General features: G+C 43.9%; 1 protein-coding gene across 1 annotated transcript; it reads right to left on the bottom strand.

Annotated features, from left to right (window-relative positions):
- Window positions 1-3,459: 3,459 nt before the first annotated feature.
- On the bottom strand, window positions 3,460-4,557 carry LOC148848943 (dirigent protein 25-like). The gene has a single exon (XM_088952644.1). It carries the CDS (start codon window positions 4,535-4,537, stop codon window positions 3,644-3,646), a length of 894 nt encoding a protein of 297 aa, XP_088808770.1. The 5' UTR covers window positions 4,538-4,557; the 3' UTR covers window positions 3,460-3,643.
- Between the last annotated feature and the right edge of the window lie 17,592 nt (window positions 4,558-22,149).

Genomic DNA, 22,149 nt, shown 5'->3' with positions numbered 1-22,149 from the left:
TTAGGAATGAAACCAAGTAAATTGATTAGAAATTACAAGATATGTAGCCATATCAAATTGCTCATTTTAGGAGAGAGAATTTCAGAATAAGCAACAACGAAAAGAATAATTAATTATAACAATGTTTTCTAATTTTGGTTGGCAACTGTCCATTTCAAACAAATTCGTTAAAAGTTGTAGAATCCTTTAATGAAATGATTGATATTTTTAATCACCTATATCTTATTCTAGTTGAAATGAGGCAAGGACCAAGAATCGGTGAACCGATTCATTTTTGCTTGGAACAAGTAAGACTTTGGAGGAGGCTCTTGAAAATTAAAAAAAAAAAAAAAGATAAAAAAGAAGTAATAATGATTTATGACATCCGATCTTTTTAATCAAACATTTCCAATGTTATTTAATTCTAGTATAATGATGTGAAGCTGACCAACAATATAACTTAATGGATTTCAGGCTTGCAATCAACAGTGTTCTTCCAAAAGAACTTGACCCTTTGCAAGAATCAACTGGATGGCTTGTGAATACAACTCCCACCAATCTTTTCTCCAAAAGATTGGTATCAAGATCCAATCTTGATTTATCCTAAGAACTGGAGATTGAACTGTTGTAGGCGGCGGCTGCAGGAAGGAGGCGATAAGAGAGTATTTGCAGGGTGCAGAATTCTCTCTTATAGTAATCTCAGCTCTGAAGACAAGAATGTGTAGCTTGCATGTCTAAAGGCTTCCACCCCCTCTTCCTTTTATAGACTTAAAGGGATCAGCTCCTAATCCCATTAGGAGTTGCTAACCCAAATCATATATGGATTAGAAGTCCCTTTAAGTGATAAGGGATAACCCTTATCTTATCTGCATATTAGATCAGCTATCTCCTAATCTAATTAGGAGGTTTCCAGATCTAAATCTCATTTAGATATTGGACTCTCTAAGTGGATAGGGTCTGGGCCCAATCCTATCAGTTGATCCATCTCAAAATTCACCCCTTAAGTGACTAATCAAATTAGCCCAGTTCAAAATGGGCTTAAGGCCCATTTAAGGTTATGTATTCATTTAGCCTTCTAAACTGTTGCCCAGTTGGGCTTCCTTGTATGGCGTGGGACCCAAACATTGATCTGCACATCAGCCACATGGGTTTGGCCCAGCCTTTGTTACAAGGCCTGGCCGAATACACTGTTATGGATAGTGCACCCCCTGAAACTCATCAGATGGGCTCTATGGGCCCAACACTTACCCTAAGTGGTCCCTGGGCCAAGCCACCTTGTAACACCCAGGAACTGTGGGCAGATGCAAGATTAGCCCATCAGGTATTATCCTCAATGGTCTTACACTTAACCTCTCAGCCCATAATGATCATACACTGCCTGACAAGAGAGGACCTCTCCCTCGGCTACAAGGAACAGTGTTGCACTCTCTGCTTATATGGATCCCGGAAATTAAAACCTTTTGCAAATCATTTTGAAACCATAATTTATATACTTTTATATCTCATATAAAATATATTTTGCAAAACAAATCTCAACGATTGAAATCGGCTGCCGGCAGTCTTGGTTTCCATTAGTGAGAGTGCATCCCCGATCATTACCTTTGTCCGACAAAGGGGCTGATCCTGTCACTATGATCACCCACTCGGATGAATTCTTATACTGTCCCAACATACCCAGGTTTTGACCCCCGCTAAGGATCTCACTGATTGGTACATCAAAGGCAGCCTAATCCGACACCCAGTGCAGTATCATAATCGAGTCTATGGGTCGGGTGTAACTTTCCAGTTTTGCCCATCAATCTCCAAGGCCCAGGGCAATACTGGAAATCTGGTCCAGTTCAAAGATTCAATTAATCCCACACTGTATGTGCCTAGGGTCTCACCCCGGTAGCTGAGACAAGCCACCCTAACCGACTTAGTGGCACCATAGTGTCAGCCTTGTCAGGATAGGTCTCCCCAGATCGACCCATTGGCTGTGAACATTCTAAACTAACACGAGTCTCATTAAGTGTCCAGTTTAAGGGTAATACACAGAAACATACCAAGGGAATATGAATCAAATATGCACTTTTATTTATTTACAATAAACTCATAAAGTACATCATTTTGATTGAAGCTAAGGGCATACAAAAGTGTCTAACAATATCCACTTCCTCATCTTCTCCTATGTCGTTAAATAACTCATCCATCTCTATTTCCACACATCCATATTCTCCTCCTAGGGTAATGTGCCTCCTGTTGACCCAGTAACATGGATGGCACCAATATGGATGATTGCAGTTAAGAAAAAAGGAATTCTAGAGAAAAGTTCAAGATCAATGGGTGAATGGTTCAAAGATAGATTTGATCAAAACTTGATCTATTTATAGATGACTAGATAAAGTTTGAGTACAATACAACTGTTAGAGTTTGTGTACAACACTCAAGTTAAGAGATTAGTTTGAGTTACAATATAACTCTATCAGATAGAGTCTATTAAGATAAGAAAGCGGTTAGACTTTAAGTAGAAGTTCTCGCGTGATAGAAGTTCATCCCACGTAAGGGTCATGCGATGGACTACAACATAAAGTCTATCACATGTCATGTCCCTAATACGCCCCCTCAAGTGAAATGTCCAAGAAGGAAATGAAGCTTGGATCTAAGAGAAGTAAACTGAGTTCCACTGAGTGGTTTAATGAGTAGATCCGCCACTTGATCAGCCGAGGAAATAAACTGAAAAGAGAGAGATCGTTTGAGAACAAGATGTCGCAAGAAATGGAAATCAACAAATCCAAAGTGGGAACAGCTATTGGCAGCACCGATAAGGCAACAACAAATCCAAAGTATTAGCAGAAATATGGTTCCATTATAGCTACATCTTTATAAATCCATTTATACTTATCATCAATTCTTCAAGACAATAGCAAAGAAGCAAACAAGCATTAAAATCCTCAAATGGGAACAGCTATTGGCAGCATTTATATGGAGTCTACGGCACTAAGCCCACAAAGTGCGTTTCAGATAAGAGTTGCCTCTAGGCTTATCTAGTTTTTCACATAGAAAAAAAGGGTGCCACCCTACGTAAATAATAGTGTTAATAGGAATATTGAACATTTTCCCAGACATTGGAGAGTTTGTGCCACTAGAAGGAATCTTCCCTACTTGAATACCTAAAAATTTTGTTATCATTAGTACCTGCTAGGATAAACAAAGCATTAAAATTTAAGGGTTCTTATTGTTCATTCCACCTAATAAACTTTATTATAATTTGTAGAGTTGGAACAGTAAGTAACAAGAGAGGAAATGAAACAAAATTAAGAGGGTAGTGAATGATATGTGAAGGTGTTGTAAATAAAACCCAAAAATTATTAAAAGCCCATGAGATGGAGTAAACAACTGAACTTTTGTTAGCAGTATGCCCACATCTTTAGCTTGTTTGAGTAGTAGATCATTAATCAGTAAGTAAGAATAAAATCAATTATGTACAAGAAGTTAAAAGGAAGCAATTGAAAGAGGAAACTTAATTAGATTAATTCATAAAAACAGAACAATCCACATATTACGTATTTTTTCCAACAAACCAGGATGTAATAATCTAGTCATGGTCACTCCATATATAGAGAGAATATCTCAGCATATTTGATAATTAATTAGGTAGTCCTTTAACACTTGAAGTTGACGCCCCTTAATATGTGAGATAGACGGTAACCTCCAGCAAAGTTTCTTCTCCATCGGTTGTTTGCTGGTTGGCACTGGGAATGGCGGTCTTCAGTGTTGCGTATCCTTTGGCATTTACGTACTTTCCAGTGCCACCCATAATGGCCAGCTGAGACTCCGATACGGCCGTTCGGTGAACCCCGAAGAAACTCAGGCTGTCAGCATAGTTGCCGCTTTCGAACATTGCGGTGAATGCCATGGTCTGGCTACTGCCGTCCTCCGAGCTGGTCACATAGAACCCTTGTGCCTTTCCAACCATGCCAGACCCAAGTTCATGTCCTTCGGTCAGCTCGTCGTCGATCACTGTCATCGTCCCGAACATAAGTTTCTGGATGGTGGTCCCTGCGGGAAGCTGGGCTCCATTCACCAGAGGGACCCCGAAACCACCATTGTTGCCATTGTTTTGAATGACAGTGGATGTGCTGCCGCCAAGGCCAGTGAGGAATGGAATGTTGTTGTTGTTGATAATTCCTCTGTTGTCGTTGTTGAGGGGAACGCCGTTGTTGACAGGGAGAACGGCACCGTTGGGCCTTGCAAAAGGGACTTGACCGTTCACCGCCGGGTTGTTCACAATTCCAGTCACGGCCAGGGCTGAGGGGTTTGACCCACCAAGTCTGTCGTGCATGAAGAAGGATAATGGGTGGTGGGGGTCCGTATTGACGGTGGCGGCACTCGTTGTAGTTGCAGCCCCCGCTGCATCTGGTGGTATGTCTGCCGTAGGTGTTTCAACAGGAATGGTTGCCGGTGCAGGGGATTGCTCGTCGAGGATTCGAGCTGAGGTAGCGCATGTCACGGTGAGGGCTACCAGAAGTAAGTAGGCAGTGGCTTTGAGTGTACTGCAAATAGGTTTGTGGGATTCCATTAATAAGAATTGAAGGTGAGTATGCGATGAATGAGAATGAGCGAAGGTGCTTCTGTATGTTATGCCTATATATAGCGATTAGTGACGAAAAAGAATGAAAAGAACTAAGGTTTTAAGGTTTTGTGGGTGGAGTCGATAAGTTGGAGTTGGTGCTTCGGAATCCTGTATTGTGTTAGTTAGAAACCTAAACGGCTAATTGGTGACCGAATAGAGACACTAGTCAGAACCTAGGAGTTGTTTGCCAGTTTACTTGGATTTTTTAACAAGACAAATAATTTCATTCAGAGTGACATGTTTTTCCCTGATGTTTTTGATAGATACCAAAAGACCTCCACTAATTAAATTGATACACTTACAGCACCCATGCCCGAAAAAAATAGACTAAATCGCATTTTGGTGTTTGGTTTTAAACAATGGTGGTATGTTCACATTTCATTGGTCGCAAGAAATCTTCTCAAGCTACATTGGATGATTTAACCTCCCAATATATTAGAAAACTTTGGCTGTTTGGAACAGCCTGAGCTGTTCTAAAGCTTCATGTGCATTAGTGCAATTTCCATATATACATATATATATGCGTCAACCTAACTCCAATCTGAGTTTAATTTAGGCCTGAGTTTTTTTTTTCTTTTTTTAGCTCAAGCTCATTTTAAATTTAAAAATCTCAAACCCCACTTGCAACCCTAGCTCTATTGCTTGAAATTTTAATGAATCTCGTATATCGCATGGGTCTCTGCTAATAATAACTAACAAAAAAACTGTTTTGTGGCAGATCTGGAGTTTATTTTCTTTTTATAATTTATCTAGAATTTATGGAGTATGGGGTTCAATACATTCCCCCTCTCATTTTGTTAAAAGAAACATATAATTTAATGCTTCATCGAATGTTGCAAGCCTTATCTTTTTTATATATAATTTTATATTTACAAATATATGACAATGTTTATATGATTTATTTGCGTATTTACTTATTAATTATTAAAAATAATTAATTGACTTATTGTAATTACATCAAGTGAAATTACATAAGCATTCTTTCCAAGATACATGCTTGTGGCGCTTCTCGCTTGTTTGAACTTTTAAAACTCCTTGTTTGCCCTTTTATGCCCCTACTATAGATGAGAGCTTGCACCTAGTTTGTTTGAGGTAGACTTGTTCATGGGCTGGGCTGGGCTGGGCTTTCACTTGTTATCAACATAATATATTGAGGCCCCAGCCTAAGCCCGGCTTGACCACCGGGCCTAGATCTTAGGCTCGAGCTTGGCCTCATGAAAGCCTCTAGCTTGAGCCTAAGCCCAAAGCCCATCATGAATTATGAATGGGATGCTAGAGTGCCACTCCAGTTGTTGGAGAGGGAGAGAGAGAGAGACAATAGTTAAAAAGATTTGCTTGGTAAACTAAACCATCTACTTTCCAAGTGCACAACCATCCACTTATGGTTAGAAAAATAGTTACAAATCATATACTTTGTGATGTTGTGCAATCCGAGCACTCCTAGCTGGCTGCTGACTAGCTCCTACCTGGTAATGGACGGCACCTGAGAAGAAGACAGCAAAGAATTCCCGGGGGACTTGCCCGGTGGGAATACTTCGATGCTTAAGTTAAAATGCTGGAGAAAATAGTGAAGAGTATAAAAGAGGCTAAGAGTGTAGGTCGCGCAAGATCACTGAGTTCTGAAGGTTAGCTCGAGAGTAAGCTTAAGTAAGATGAATCAAGATCCGAGAATCAGATCAGAACCCTCTCCCCCTCGACTAAGGGGCTCTTATATAGGCGCTCTTGTCAAATCGGGCGTAACCGCCACTGGACCTCTGTTGCAGCCGTTATTTGCCAGGGCTGTGTAGGTAACCGTTGCAGGGAATTACCCAACCGGATGAGTGACACGTCCCGGGAGGACAGGCATGCCACCATCTATCGAGAGACGTGGGTGCAATCTGTTGAATTGGTAGGGACTGCTCCGTCAGTCAGGAGACGCGGTGCAGTGTGATGGGTACGGTCTTGTTAGATAGAAGCTTCCTAAAGGCATCGCGTCGCTTAGTCGTGATCTACCTTGTAGCGAGCTATCCTGTCGTGAGCTACTTTGTAGCAAGCTCCTTGGGGTACTTTGAGGTGACCCCTCTCAAGGTTGCCTTTGGGATAGTTTTTCTGCCTACGTGTTGGAGAGAGCTGGTTATCCTAGATCGCAAGCTGGGATAGACTTGTCTTGGAGTATTCCCTTTCAGTAGCTCGGGGGACCTCGAGTTGCGTTGTAGCAAGCTATGGCATAGCGAGCTGCCCTGTAGGTTCGTTACTTAGTCACAGTCAGGCTGTGGTGCTGAGTTGTTGCTCATGCTGAGTCATGTCCACGTGTCACCATCTCAAGGGGTCGGGTCAAATCACCCTCCATCAATTGCCCCCCACTCCTCGGGCTAAGAGTGCTACCTTAGCGTGAGGAGTTCATGAAGTGTGACGGGTGGATTTGACTAAAGTTCAAACTTGATTGACTGCTCGCATTAAATATGCGCGTGAAGGTCAAGGGATTTTTGACCTTTCAAATGCTGAGAAATATGTCAAAGCGGCTCTTAACTCTGGATGTCGTGCAGCCGTCATTACCTCAATCATGGGAGACGTGCAACTAGTCACATTTCGGTTTTAGAAGATTGGATATAAATAGGAGGGCCCCCAGGCCTTATTTTCTTTCACGCTAACTTGCTTTGTCTTCAGATTCTGAGGTCGCGTATCCATCTAGCTGCCCGAGCTCTTCTCCTATTCACACCGTCTCGTCTTTTCTAGTGAGTCTAATCATTTTGTCAACTTGTCTGGGTATCCGTACCACGTCTGTCCCCGGGATGGTGACTAGGATGACGCTCCTTTGAGCTCAAGGAGAGCTTGGGGGCAGGCTGCGGAGGCTCGGGAGGCCCCTGGCAAGATGGCTTCTACTTCTCGGGGCAGAGAGCCTGACAACTTCGGTCCCTCCTCTATGATGATGGAGAGACTTAGGTCTCTAGTTCTTCACTTTAACCTTCCCGGGGACCTTATCTATAGTCTCCCCTCTGGTAAGTTTCCCTAGGAGCATGGTCCCAACGATATAATGATTTTTCAGGAACAACTCGAGGCTGGCTTGCGTCTTCCTCTGCATCCCCTAATAGTGGAGGTGTTGAATCACTTCAACGTCACCATTGACCAGCTCCACCCCAACTCCATCCGAAATGTGGTTGGAACTATTTCTCTGTGTTATGAGTACTGTCTTCCCCTCAATTTAGATATCTTTTCTACCATTCTTTGCATCAAGAACGCTTCTCCCGGAGTGCCTTCGGAAAGGCATTCCTACAATTTTTCTCCCTACCACGGCTTCAAGCTCTTGCACGAGCTGCCGAACAGGATCCCGACCTGGAAGCGAGACTATTTCATGGTCTGTAACCCCGAGGGGTGGTCCTTCCCAACTACCTGGAGGGCTGCCATCCAGGATTCAGGGGTTGAGTTGGACCCTGAAGTTTGAAAAATGCTGCAGTCCTAGGCAGTAGTAAGCCTTCCTTGTTCGGACTACTTGACCGAGGAAAAGCTCGCGCAGGCTGGTCTAAGTCCAGGTAGGTTTCCATTTAGGTCGAATAGTGCCTTGTAAATATATATATATATATATATATATATATATATATATTTTTTTTTTTTCTGGGCTAATACCTTGTGGTTTTTTGGCAGCCATCATGTCTGGTGTTGATGTGCGCCACCTTCTTTTCAGCAACCAGAAGCGTAAGGCGAAGAGGTCGCGTCCTGACCGACCTTCTACTTCTGGGGGCATTGAGATCAAGTCTGCTGACCCAGACTTTGCTTCTCCATTGCCTAAGGTTCCACCGGTTCCATCTGAAGGAGTTTCCGGAGAAGGTGGCCTCGAGGAAGGCAAGCTCCCGAGGCCAGGGCTGTTTCCTCCTGGACCATCCTGTCCATTCCCCTACCCGCAATTCCTAGTAGGGAACTGGGAGGGTGTCAATGACTACATCGTGGATGGGCGGAAGAGCCGAAGGGCAATCTGCCACGAGGAGGTCGCTAGGTGGGGGGAGATGAACCCTAGGGAGTTCGCTGTGTTTGTGGCTTCTCACTGTATGGTGGTAAGTGGTCTTTTTTCTTTCTTTTTGTTCTTTCCTTTCCTTTCCTTTCCTTTCTTTTGACCTTAGTCTCTCATTGGCAGGCGGACTCCGCCATCCACGCCATGGCCCTCTAGACCAACATCCACTCCGGCGACGCTCACAATTAGAGGGCCAATGCCCAAAAGCTCCAGGGCAAGCTCAAACAGGCCCGAGTTGAAATCCTTCAGGCTCGCAAGGGGAGAGAGGCCCAGGAGCTGCTCGTCCGAGACCAGGAGGCGTAGATCGCCAGGTTTTCTAAGGAGAGCGCGCACTATAGGGAGGAGTCATTGAGGGTGGCGGTGGAGAGGGAGCTCCTTCACCAGCAGGTTCAAGACTTGGAGTCTATGCTTCAGGACCGAACTCGAAACTTCAACACCATGGTAGAGGTCGAGTGGGCTAAGGCAGTCTAGGACTTCATGGACTCCCAGGAGTATCACGACCTCCAAGTGGAGTATGTTAGACAATTTTGTATGCCCTTAGCTTCAATCAAAATTGATGTACTTTATGAGTTTATTGTAAATGCTTAAAAGTACATATTTGATTCATGTTCCCTTGGTATGTTTCTATGTATTACCCTTAAACTGGACACTTATTGAGACTCGTGTTAGTTTTGAATGTTCACAACCAGTCGGTCGGTCTGGGGAGACCTATCCTGACAAGGCTGACACTGTGGTGCCACCAAGTCGGTTGGGGTGGCTTGTCTCAGTTACCGGGGTGAGACCCTAGGCACATACAGTGTGGGATTAATTGAATCTTTGAACTGGACCAGATTTCCAGTATTGCCCTGGACCTTGGAGATTGATGGGCAAAACTGGAAAGTTACACCTGACCCATAGACTCGATTATGATACTACACTAGGTGTCGGGTCGGGCTGTCTTTGATGTACCAGTCAGTGAGATCCTTAGCGGGGGTCAAAACCTGGGTATGTTGGGACAATCCGAGAATTCATCTGAGTGGGTGATCATAGTGATAGGATCAGCCCCTTTGTCGGACAAAGGTAATGATCGGGGATGCACTCTCACTGTTGGAAACCAAGACTGCCGGCAGCCGATTTCAACCGTTGAAATTTGTTTTGAAAAATATATTTTATATGAGATATAAAAGTATATATATTATGGTTTCTAAAATGTTTGCAAAAGGGTTTTAATTCCCGGGATCCATATAAGTGGAGAGTGCAACACTGTTCCTTGCAGCCGAGGGAGAGGTCCTCTCTTGTCGGGCAGTGTATGATCATTATGGGCTGAGAGGTTAATTGTATGACCATTGAGGATAATACCTGATGGGCTAATCTTGCATCTGCCCACAGTCCCTGGGTGTTACAAGGTGGCTTGGCCCAGGGACCACTTAGGGTAAGTGTTGGACCCATAGAGCCCATTTGATGGGTTTCAGGGGGTGCACTGTTTTTAACAGTGTATTCGACCAGGCCTTGTAACAAAGGCTGGGCCGAATCCATGTGGCTGATGTGTAGATCAATGCTTGGGTCCCACGCCATACAAGGAAGCCCAACTGGGCAGCAGTTAGAAAGGTTAAGTGAGCACATAAGCTTAATGGGCCTAAAGCCCATTTCGAACTGGACTATTAATTTAGTTAATTAAAGGGGCGGATTCTGAGATGGATTAGCAGTTAGGATAGGGTCTTAATCCTATCCACTCAGAGAGTCCAGATCTGAATGTGATTCAGATCTAGAAACCTCCTAATAAGATTAGGATAAAGCTAATCTAATCTGCAGATAAGATAAGGGTTTATCCTTAACATTAGAAGAGAATGTTGATCCAAATATGATTTGGATAAGCACCTCCTAATGGGATTAGGAGCTGATCTTTTCAAGTTAACAAAAGGAAGGAGGGGGCGGCAGCCTTGAGAGAGACCAAGAAACACATCAGATCCTCTTTAGTGCTGAAATCAAGAAGAGAGAATTCTGCACCCTGCGAATACTCTCTTGCCGCCTCCTTGCTCTTGCCGCCTTGTTTGCCAGTTCGATCTCCAGCTGTGGGAGAAGTCAAGATTGGATCTTGACATCAATTCTTTGAGAAAGGATTAAAAAGGGAGCTATGCTCACGTTCCATCCTGCTGTTTCTTGCGAAGGACAGAGTTCTTGGGGAAGAACACTGCTGATTCTGCTCCATCCTGCACTACGCCATCTTCAGTGGGAGCAGTCTTTGGATCCTTCCTTGGACGTGAACACCTTCGTTGAGAGATATTGCTTCTCCGTATCAGGTATCATTCTCTCCCATTTCTTTTTGGTTCAGATCTGGTTCAGTTTAAGGTTCAAGATTTATCCTTGAAAATATGATTTTCTAAATAGGGAATGTGATTCCCAGTTGAAGGGAGAGAAAAATTTTTGAAATTCGCCCCTTATTCCGCAATCTTTGGGCGTCCATCTAATGGATCTCTCAACCCTTCAGTGGTATCAGAGCCACAGGTTCAAATCTTGAACCATTCTGTTTCAGATCTGAACCTGCGCAATTAGGGAGAAGGCGTTCTACCCAATTTGCGCAAATTTGGTTTTGGGAAATTTGTTCCCAAAATATTTGGGCAAATAATCTGAAATTAATTTTAAATAAATCTGATTATTATTTAGAATTGTTCTTTATAATTTTCTTGATTTATGGGCTGTTCGTACAAGAGGAGATCGAATTCTTGGTTTGCGCAGGGAATCTGCGTTTTTGCAGTTCTTGATTTATTTTGGGTCTGTAAATAATTTTTTTTTTATATTTTCTAGACTCAATGTATAGGTATTCGATCTGATGTAATTATTAATAGAAATAGGATTTCTATTTATTTTATTTTGGATCGAAGATGGCGGCGCAGAGAAGGAGATTTCGCAGATAAGAGAAATGCTATCTGCAATTTGCAGTTTGTGAAACTGCATTCTGTTATCTAACCTCTGTTTTGCAGGAAGGATTGTGCGAACAACCCTGTTTGATTGATTCTTGTTTTTCCTTTTATCAGTATTTAATTTCAGATTATTTTCTTGAATTAAGGATTTAATTAAAAATCAAACACTAGACCCATTCGAACCAAGATTGGTTCAAAACTGTTTGGACCAATTCTAGGGTTTAATCAAGGCTGAATGTCAGCCCTAATTTCCCACTAATGGGCCTAAGGATTGATATTTAATTAAATGGTTAATTCGGCTCAGCCTGTAAAGGCCCAGTTTTAAATAGTTAAAACTACAAAAGCCCATTTCAAAGGATAAAGCTATATGGGCCGAACTGGGTAACCCTAATTCAGCCCATATACCTAGATAATATTAATGGTTAATATTATGGAATTTTAACGGGCTTCCAACGAGCCTTATAGATAATTAATTGATTGGATCAATTTATCCCTGCATGTGATGTATGGATGTGTGATGTGCTGCGTACATGGGCCATAAGTACTTGGCCCATGCTCATTCGACAGTGGCTCTTGCGCACACCATGGCTGAATGCACATCATTGCCATGGTGTCCCTTTTGGTCATTAGATGACTTCCCTTAGTGGTGGACCCCACACCTCATCAAGAGGTTGCGTGTAGAACCCTAGCCGATTTAAGGCCCATCAAAATCTGGCTTTATGAAAGTCAGTGGGAGCCACTTTGGTTTGACCTAAATCAAACTAGGGCGTAATTTTGTTCCCTCCAGCTAATATGAGTGCGTGTGATAGGGAGATTCATATGATGAACTCTCTAAAGGCCTTCCATCATTAGCATGAGGATGGGTCCTTCAGTAATGAGGAAACGCACCAGAAAATGGGCTATCCATTTGCTGTTGGGCTTGTCTGAGTGTTTCATAAGATGATAGGGGCGTCATAGACCGATGTGGGAGGAGCTTCACCAGAAAATGGGAACTCTCTCACGGTACCTTGGCGTTCACGAATATGATGGGTAAGCACTCACTGGACAGAAAGGTTTACCTGAAAATGGCTCTGAACCTTGTCTGACAGAGGCCAAAGGGAAAACTCATATGATTAGTGGATGTGATCCTTCACAGAAAGGTGGTGGGGTTATGCAGCTGAAACAGTTGGCTCCATGCACCCTATGTGATTTCCCACATTTTCAGAGACAACCCGTAGTCTCTGTCACTGAGAGAGGAGGGAAATCTCAGAGACGAATAAATGGAAATGGATCATAGATTAAAATCCATATCTATGAAATGAACATGAATCAAATTAGGTTGTGGACTGATGTTTGCTCTTTTATCAGAAAATGGCAAACGGATCTTTTGCAAAACTACTTGATGACAACAAGTTGAAGGGCCCAAACTATGCTGATTGGTACAGGAACCTTATGCTGGTCCTAGCTTCTGAAAAGCTGGACAAAGTGGCAAAGAATCCTACCCCGGAGCGTCCGGGTGATAAGGCTTTTGAGGCCCGAAGGAGAGACTATCAAGAATGGGAGGAGAAAAACTCCCTTGCCCTGTGTTACACCATTGCCTCCTTAGACAACCTGATACAGAGGCAGTTCGATCAGATCGAACTTGCCAAAGACATATTGGACAGTCTCAGGACAATGTATGAAGAGCAGAATTGTTCTACTCGACAAAAGGTCTTGAAACAGTTCATGACCGCACAAATGTCCAAGGGTCAACAAGTTCACGACCATTGTCTTCGGATGATGGGATACATCAACGAACTAGAGGCTCTTGGATCCAGGCTGGACCTTGCTACCCAGATAGATGCTATCCTTAACTCTTTGCCTCCTTCCTTTAATCCGTTCATCATGAACTATAACATGAACAAGCTGAATGTCAGCTTACAAGAGCTCAGCAATATGTTGCAAAGAGCTGAGGAACTGATTAGAAAGGATGAGCCTGTAGCCATGCTTGTTGAAGCTGGCAAGATAGGCAAGAGAAAGAGGAAGGCAAAGAAGCCTCAGAAGAAAGCCACTAAGAGCAAGAAGCAGAAGAAAGACAAAGCATCAGATGCCTGTCACTTCTGCAAGAAGACCGGCCACTGGAAAAGGAATTGTCCTACCTACCTGGAATCCAAGAAAGGTAACTTCGAAACTTGTGTTATAGAAACCAGTTTGTTGGTAGCTTCTGCTTCCTGGTGTATTGACTTCGGGGCTTCGACTCATGCTTGTAACTCACTGCAGGGGTTCAAGGTAAGCAGAAGGCTGAGTGAAGGAGAAGTCACACTCTTCTTGGGGACTACTACAACTGTTGCAGCCGCGGCCATAGGAACCGTGGAATTAATTTTTAGAGAAGGAATAATTGTACTGAAAGGCTGTCTTTATGTACAAAATTTAAGGAGAAATTTGATTTCTGTCTCAAAACTGTGTGCAGATGGTTATTCTGTCTTCTTTAGTAATACGATTACTGTTAAAAGAAACAACAGATTCATCGCATACGGGGAACTGGAGAACGGTCTCTATGTTCTACATCCTTCTCTAGAAACTAACATAACCGAAACTACGTCGGCTGAAATCCCTAAGAAGAGAGCTCGTGATACAGTTAATCCCACGTGTCTGTGAAATTATCGACTTGGCCACATCGGTGTTGATCGAATCACAAGGTTGGTAAAGGGTGGTCCTTTGGATTTTCTAACTGTAGAAGATCTTCCCACTTGTGAGCCTTGCCTACAAGGCAAGATGATGAAATGACCATTTAACGGTAAGCCTGAAAGATGTACGGGCACACTTGACCTAATACATACTGATGTATGTGGTCTCCTAAGTGTTAGGATACAAAATCAACACGTGTATTTCATCACCTTCACAGATGATTTTTCACGATACGGTTACATGTACCTAATGAGACACAAGTCTGAATCCTTTGAAAAGTTCAAAGAGTTTAGACAAGAGGTCGAGAAACAGTTAGGGAGAGAAATTAAGGCCCTTCGATCAGATCGAGGTGGCGAGTATCTCTCTGACAAATTCAGGGACTACTTAAAGGACAATGGGATAGTATCACAATTAGCTCCTCCTGCTACACCACAACTTAACGGTGTTTCGGAGAGGAGGAATAGGACCTTATTGGATATGGTCCGGTCACTTCTCATACACTCAGAGTTACCCACATCCTTTTGGGGTTGCCCATTAGAGACTACGATTTATATGCTGAATCGGGTTCCAACCAAATCGGTTCCGAATACTCCATATGAACTTTGGACCGGAAAGAAACCAAGTGTCAGACACTTGAAGATTTGGGGTTGTCCAGCACACGTTAAGAGAACGGGTGCAGACAAGTTGGAATCCAAGACCAGCCGTTGCCTATTTGTATGCTACCCAAAAGGCTCTGTAGGTTACCTATTCTATGACCCAAGTGAGCAGAAAGTGTTCTGCAGTCGTAATGCGCAATTCTTGGAAACCGACTATATCCTGGACACCCATCGTCAGGAAGTTGTTTTTGATGAGGAGAGCTCAGGAGTAGTGGGAGATGTCCCACAAGTTCCAGGTAGTGACCAACCTAGAAGATCCACTCGGGTATCCGGGCCACCAGTTCGTTATGGTTATGACCAGGATAGTTACCTGGTGGAAACCTTGACTAGTGAGGAGGATCCCGTGACTTACACGGAAGCTATGTTGGACATAGATTCCCAGAAGTGGGTGGAGGCCATGAGAGCAGAGATGGACTCAATGGAGACCAATGGAGTATGGACTCTAGTAGATCCGCCCTCCGGGGTAAAAGCAACCGGTTGCAAATGGATTTACAAGAGGAAGAAGGGCCCCGATGGTAAGGTTGAGACCTTCAAGGCTCGTCTGGTGGCGAAAGGGTACACTCAGAAAGAGGGCATCGATTATGAGGAAACCTTTTCGCCTGTGGCCATGCTTAAATCCATTAGGATCATGCTAGCTGTAGCAGCATACCATGATTATGAGATTTGGCAAATGGATGTCAAAACTGCATTCCTGAATGGAGATCTTACTGAAGATATCTATATGCAGCAGCCGCAAGGCTTCATTACTGCAGGTCAGGAAAACATGGTATGTAAACTTAATAGATCCATTTATGGACTTAAGCAAGCTTCTAGAAGTTGGAACATCCGTTTTGACTATGCCGTCAAATCGTTTGACTTCGAGCAGAATCCGGATGAACCCTGTGTCTACAGGAAGTACAGTGGAGATAAGGTTACCTTCTTGGTTCTGTATGTAAATGACATTCTACTCATTGGGAATGATGTAGGTATGTTAACTACGGTGAAAGTATGGTTATCACAGCAATTCTCCATGAAAGATCTTGGAAAAGCCTCCTATATACTGGGTCTTCGACTCTATAGAGATAGATCGAAGCAGATAATAGGATTATCCCAATCTGCCTACATTGACAAAATAGTCAAAAGATACAGCATGAAAAACTCCAAGAAAGGAAATGTTCCTTTTAGGCACGGAGTCACTCTCTCCAAGAAGATGTCTCCCAAGACTTCTGAGGAGATTGATGGCATGAAAGGCGTTCCCTATGCCTCTGTCGTAGGGAGCATCATGTATGCCATGCTATGCACTCGTCCTGACATAGCTCAGGCAGTGAGTGTAGTAAGCAGATTTCAGGCCAACCCAGGGTAGGAGCATTGGACTGCTGTGAAAAACATACTTAAGTACTTTCGAAGGACAAAAGAGTTTTGTCTAGTATTCGACGATAGCTCACTACAGATACAAGGGTATACAGATGCCGATTTCCAGCCAGACCCAGATGATAGAAAGTCTACATCTGGATATATTTTCACGATAGGATCGTGTGTTGTTTCCTGAGTGTCAGCAAACAGGGGTCCTAAGTTGCAAATTAATAGTCCACAACCCAAGCTGAGCGCATTGCCATAAGTGATGCTGCCTTATGAATGAAAGTGTTCATTCATGAATTTGGAATTCAGCACATCACCCATTCCATTGTTGTATGACAACACTGAACCTACGGGAGGATGATAGCAAGAGGTAGCATCAACGGAGAATGTGGTAGACCCATTGACTAAGCCACTAACACAGAAAGTGTTTGAGAAACACGTGGAAAGCATGGGACTCCAGCTAGTACTTGATTGGACCTAAGTGCAAGTGGGAGCTGTTAGACAGTTTTGTATGCCCTTAGCTTCAATCAAAATTGATGTACTTTAAGAGTTTATTGTAAATGATTAAAAGTACATATTTGATTCATGTTCCCTTGGTATGTTTCTGTGTATTACCCTTAAACTAGACACTTATTGAGACTCGTGTTAGTTTTGAATGTTCACAGCCAGTGGGTCGGTCTGGGGAGACCTATCCTGACAAGGCTGACACTGTGGTGCCACCAAGTCGGTTGGGGTGGCTTGTCTCAGTTACCGGGGTGAGACCCTAGGCACATACAGTGTGGGATTAATTGAATTTTTGAACTGGACCAGATTTCCAGTATTGCCCTGGACCTTGGAGATTGATGGGCAAAACTGGAAAGTTACACCTGACCCCTAGACTCGATTATGATACTACACTAGGTGTCGGATCGGGCTGTCTTTGATGTACCAGTCAGTGAGATCCTTAGCGAGGGTCAAAACCTGGGTACGTTGGGACAATCCGAGAATTCATCTGAGTGGGTGATCATAGTGACAGGATCAGCCCCTTTGTCGAACAAAGGTAATGATTGGGGATGCACTCTCACTGTTGGAAACCAAGACTGTCGGCAACCGATTTCAACCGTTGAAATTTGTTTTGAAAAATATATTTTATATGAGATATAAAAGTATATATATTATGGTTTCTAAAATGTTTGCAAAAGGGTTTTAATTCTCGGGATCCATATAAGTGGAGAGTGCAACACTGTTCCTTGCAGCCGAGGGAGAGGTCCTCTCTTGTCGGGCAGTGTATGATCATTATGGGCTGAGAGGTTAAGTGTAAGACCATTGAGGATAATACCTGATGGGCTAATCTTGCATCTGCCCACAGTCCCTGGGTGTTACAAGGTGGCTTGGCCCAGGGACCACTTAGGGTAAGTGTTGGGCCCATAGAGCCCATTTGATGGGTTTCAGGGGGTGCACTGTCTTTAACAGTGTATTCGACCAGACCTTGTAACAAAGGCTGGGCCGAACCCATGTGGCTGATGTGTAGATCAATGCTTGGGTCCCACGCCATACAAGGAAGCCCAACTAGGCAGCAGTTAGGAAGGTTAAGTGAGCACATAAGCTTAATGGGCCTAAAGCCCATTTCGAACTGGGCTATTAATTTAGTTAATTAAAGGGGCGAATTCTGAGATGGATTAGCAGTTAGGATAGGGTCTTAATCCTATCCACTCAGAGAGTCCAGATCTGAATGTGATTCAGATCTAGAAACCTCCTAATAAGATTAGGATAAAGCTAATCTAATCTGCAGATAAGATAAGGGTTTATCCTTATCTTTAGAAGAGAATGTTGATCCAAATATGATTTGGATAAGCACCTCCTAATGGGATTAGGAGCTGATCTTTTCATGTTAACAAAAGGAAGGTGGGGGCGGCAGCCTTGAGAGAGACCAAGAAAGACATCAGATCCTCTTTAGTGCTGAAATCAAGAAGAGAGAATTCTGCACCCTGCAAATACTCTCTTGCCGCCTCCCTGCTCTTGCCGCTCTATTTGCCAGTTCGATCTCCAGCTGTGGGAGAAGTCAAGATTGGATCTTGACATCAATTCTTTGAGAAAGAATTGAAAAGGAAGCTGTGCTCACGTTCCATCCTGCTGTTTCTTGCGAAGGACAGAGTTCTTGGGGAAGAACACTGCTGATTCTGCTCCATACTGCACTGCGCCATCTTCAGTGGGAGCAGTCTTTGGATCCTTCCTTGGGCGTGAACACCTTCGTTGGGAGATATTGCTTCTCCGTATCAAGTATCATTCTCTCCCATTCCTTTTTGGTTCAGATCTGGTTCAGTTTAAGGTTCAAGATTTATCCTTGAAAATATGATTTTCTAAATAGGGAATGTGATTCCCAATTGAAGGGAGAGAAAATTTTTTTTAAATTCGCCCCTTATTCCGAAATCTTTGGGCGTCCATCTGATGGATCTCTCAACCCTTCAGAGTATGACTCGAGTTCGCACCACTCCGGATTCAAGCTCTATCACTGGTTGGTCCGAAAGAAGTTCTCTGGGCTTAACCTCAATGGCATCACAATGAAGGGCCTGGCTCCCGAGACGGCGGACCAGGGGGAGGAGGAGGAGCCTGACTACCCGGAGGACGATGACGAGGTGGAGGAGGTGGACCCTTGAGGCTGGCGGCTCTTCTGTTTTTCTTTTCTTTTGATTGACTTTTGGTGGTTCTCAGGTGCTAGAACTCGGTTTTCAAAATCTTTTTCTTGGGTAGTTGTGCCCTTCTTTACTTCCTGTTGAGCAATTCCCGAGTTGTTTAGCTCGTTTTTTATTTATGAATTAGTAATGAAAATTTTCTTTTCCTACTAAGTATGGGGTGCTCTTTTATTTTCTGCCAAAGCGATCTCACCACCCGAGCTGTTAGAGCTACATAACCAAAGTAGGATTTTTCGGTAATTGTTACCCCGAGCTATCCCTTAGTGTTTGAGGTGTTTTTATAGTATACCTCAAAGTAATCACCATGTGCTTCGTAGGGTTCAGACTCGAGCTGCTTATGCCTCTGATACTTCATATTTTGCCTTCACTGGCGAAGCGGCTAAGTCTTCCAGGGTGACTTATAGCTTGCCCTTGGAGTTTGCTCATGCCATGGAGACGACTGGGTCTTATTGCGCCGAGGTCATGTTAGCTTGGCATTTTGGCCCTTAGGCTCTGAGAGTGACTCATGGTCTACTCAGTAGTTATAGATAATACTGCCTTAAGTTGACAATATTCCATGCCTGAGGTACTTGTTTACCTTCAAGGGTTTCAAACTCGTATGTTCCTTCCCCGAGCACCCATTTCACTCGGTAGGATTCTTCCCTATTCAGTCCGAGCTTACCAATGTCGGGCTCAGGTACCATAACTTTACGAAGGACCAAGTCATCGATGCGGAGGTTCTGCTTCTTGACCCTGGCATTATAGTACCGAGCTACTGCCTTGTCGTCATATGCTTCTAGTCGTAGCAAGGGAACCTCGATCTCAACTGGGATGACTAATTCGGTGTCGTAGGTTTAGTTGAAGGGAGTCTCTCCTGTGATGGTCTTCTCTATGGTTCGTAAGCCCATAGAACACTGGGTAGCTCGTCTGCCCATAGTCCTTTAGCTCGGTCTAACTGTGCCTTCAGTCCGCGGAGGATAGCTCTGTTCGTGACTTCTGCTTGACCGTTTGCTTGAGGGTGTGCAACTGAAGTGAAGTTCTATCGGATCCCCATGTCTTGGCACCAGTTCTGGAATTTGATGTCCTCGAATTGCATACCGTTATCAAAAATCAGTACCCAAGGTAACCCGAAGTAGCACACTATGTTCTTCCAAAAGAAGTTCTGGACGTTTCGGGTTGTGATCGTTACGAGAGGTTAAGTTTCTACCCTCTTGGTGAAATAATCCATTGCCTCTGGCCTGTCATTGGTGAAAATGATCCAAGTATATCGATACCCCATTGTGCGAAAGGCCACGGGCTGGTGAGATACTTGTGGTCGGTGGTGGGCTGATGGTGGATATTGGCATGCTTCTAGCACTTGTCGCACTTTCTGACGAGCTCAATAGCATCTACTTTCATTGTTGGTTAGTAGTACCCTTGTCGTAGTGCTTTTTGGGCGAGGGCCCTACCCCCCAAGTGTCCGCCGCACAGGCCCTCATGAGTGTCACAAAGTACAAGCTCGGCTTTGGAAGGTCGCAAGCAGCACATGAAGTGTGACTGGAAGTTGAGCAAAGTCTCTCTTACTTTGGCTAAGTAGGCAAACATAGTCAGTTCACGAGCTTCGTATTCTCCTGTGACCTGATTAACCACAAGCTGGGAATTGCTGTAGATGATAATATGCTTGGCTTTCATTTCTTTGGCTAGAGCTAGCCCGGCTATCAATGCTTCGTACTCCACTTCAGTGTTGGATGCCGCAAACTCGAAGCGCAGTGCATACTCCAGTTTTGTGCCACTTGAGCCATGCAGAACTATTCCGACTCCGCTGCCTTGTTGGTTTGAGGAGACATCAACGTGAAGGATCCAAGGCTCCTCATCCCAGTTCATGCTTGGCCTAACTAGGAGAGATGCCGCACTGGCTGCTACCTCACGACGCTCGGACTAAACCGGCCCGGGAGCTCCGGGCTCGCCTGAACTGGGGCCTCATGCTCAACCAACTCGGGGACCTCGGAGTTGAAAGTGCACTCCACGACAAAGTCTACTAAGGCTTGGGCCTTAATAGCAGTTCGTGGCTTGTATTGGAGGTCGTACTCGCTGAGCTCAATGGCCCACTTCGTCAATCGACCAAAGACCTCGGGCTTGAGTAGGACTTGCCTCAGAGGTTTGTTGGTGAGGATGATAATAATATGAGCTTGAAAGTATGGACAAAGTTTTGGGGCTGTAATAACCAGTGCATAGGCCAATTTTTCTATCTCTGGATATCTTGTCTCTGCTCCCTGCAACACTTTACTAACATAGTAGATAGGTTGTTGGACTCGATCTACTTCTTTCATTAGTACCGAGCTGACCACTTTGTCACTTGTCGAGAGGTACAACTCAAAACATCACCCTCTTCGGGCTGGGTTAAGACCGGTATGCTAGCGAGGTACTTTTTGAGCTCATCAAATACGAGCTGACAATCTTGGGTCCATTCAAACCCTTTGCTTTTAATTGCCTTAAAGAAGGGTAGGCAACGGTCTGCCAACTTGGACATGAAGCGGCTCAGAGTGGCTATTCTGCCATTCAACCTCTAATCCTCTTTCATTTTTTGAGGTGGTCTCATATCTAGGATGGCCTTTATTTTGTCCGGGTTGCTTTCAATGTCGCACTGGTTAACAATGTATCCCAGGAATTTACCCAAGGTGACGCCAAAGACACACTTATTCGGGTTCAACTTCATATTAAATCTATGCAGGACTTCAAAAACTAAATGCAAGTCTTGTATTAAATCACATTAAAGTTGGGTCTTGACGACAATGTCGTTTACATAGCACTCTACTTTTTGGCCAATCAATGGCTCAAACAACTTATTTACAAGTCTTTGAAAGGTTGCCCCAGCATTTTTTATCCTGAAGGGCATGACCTTGTAGCAGTACAGGCCAAGCTTGGTTATGAAGGCAGTGTTTTCTTCATCTGTCAAATCCATCCTAATCTAGTTGTAGCCCGAGTAGGTGTCTAGAAAGCTCAGCAACTCATGCCTCGAGGTCGCATTCACCAAGCAATCAATCTTGGGAAGTGGAAAGCAGTCCTTTGGGCAAGCTCAGTTCAGGTCGGTGTAGTTGACGCACATGCGCCATTTACTGTTAGCCTTTTTCACCAGAACGGGGTTGGCTACCCAGCTAGGGTAATGGACTTCCTAGATAAAATCGGCTTCAAGGAGCTTCCCGACCTCCTCGTCGATTGCCCTCCATCGCTCTGGGGCTAGGTTGCATTTCTTATGTCTAACAGGCCTAACTACAGGATCAGTATTAAGCTTATGAGTTATGATGCTAGGGTCTATGCTAGACATTTCTGCCGCAGACCATGCAAAAACATCTAAATTTTCAAGCAAAAAGTGTACTAATTTAGATTGTAGAGGCTCCTCAAT

This window comes from Nelumbo lutea, chromosome 6 (genome assembly GCF_056320005.1).
Source record: "Nelumbo lutea isolate HS-2025 chromosome 6, American lotus-T2T, whole genome shotgun sequence".
Classification (NCBI taxonomy): Eukaryota; Viridiplantae; Streptophyta; class Magnoliopsida; order Proteales; family Nelumbonaceae; genus Nelumbo; species Nelumbo lutea.
The sequence above is the reverse complement of the archived record's forward strand: the minus strand, read 5'-3'. Positions and strand labels throughout refer to the sequence as shown.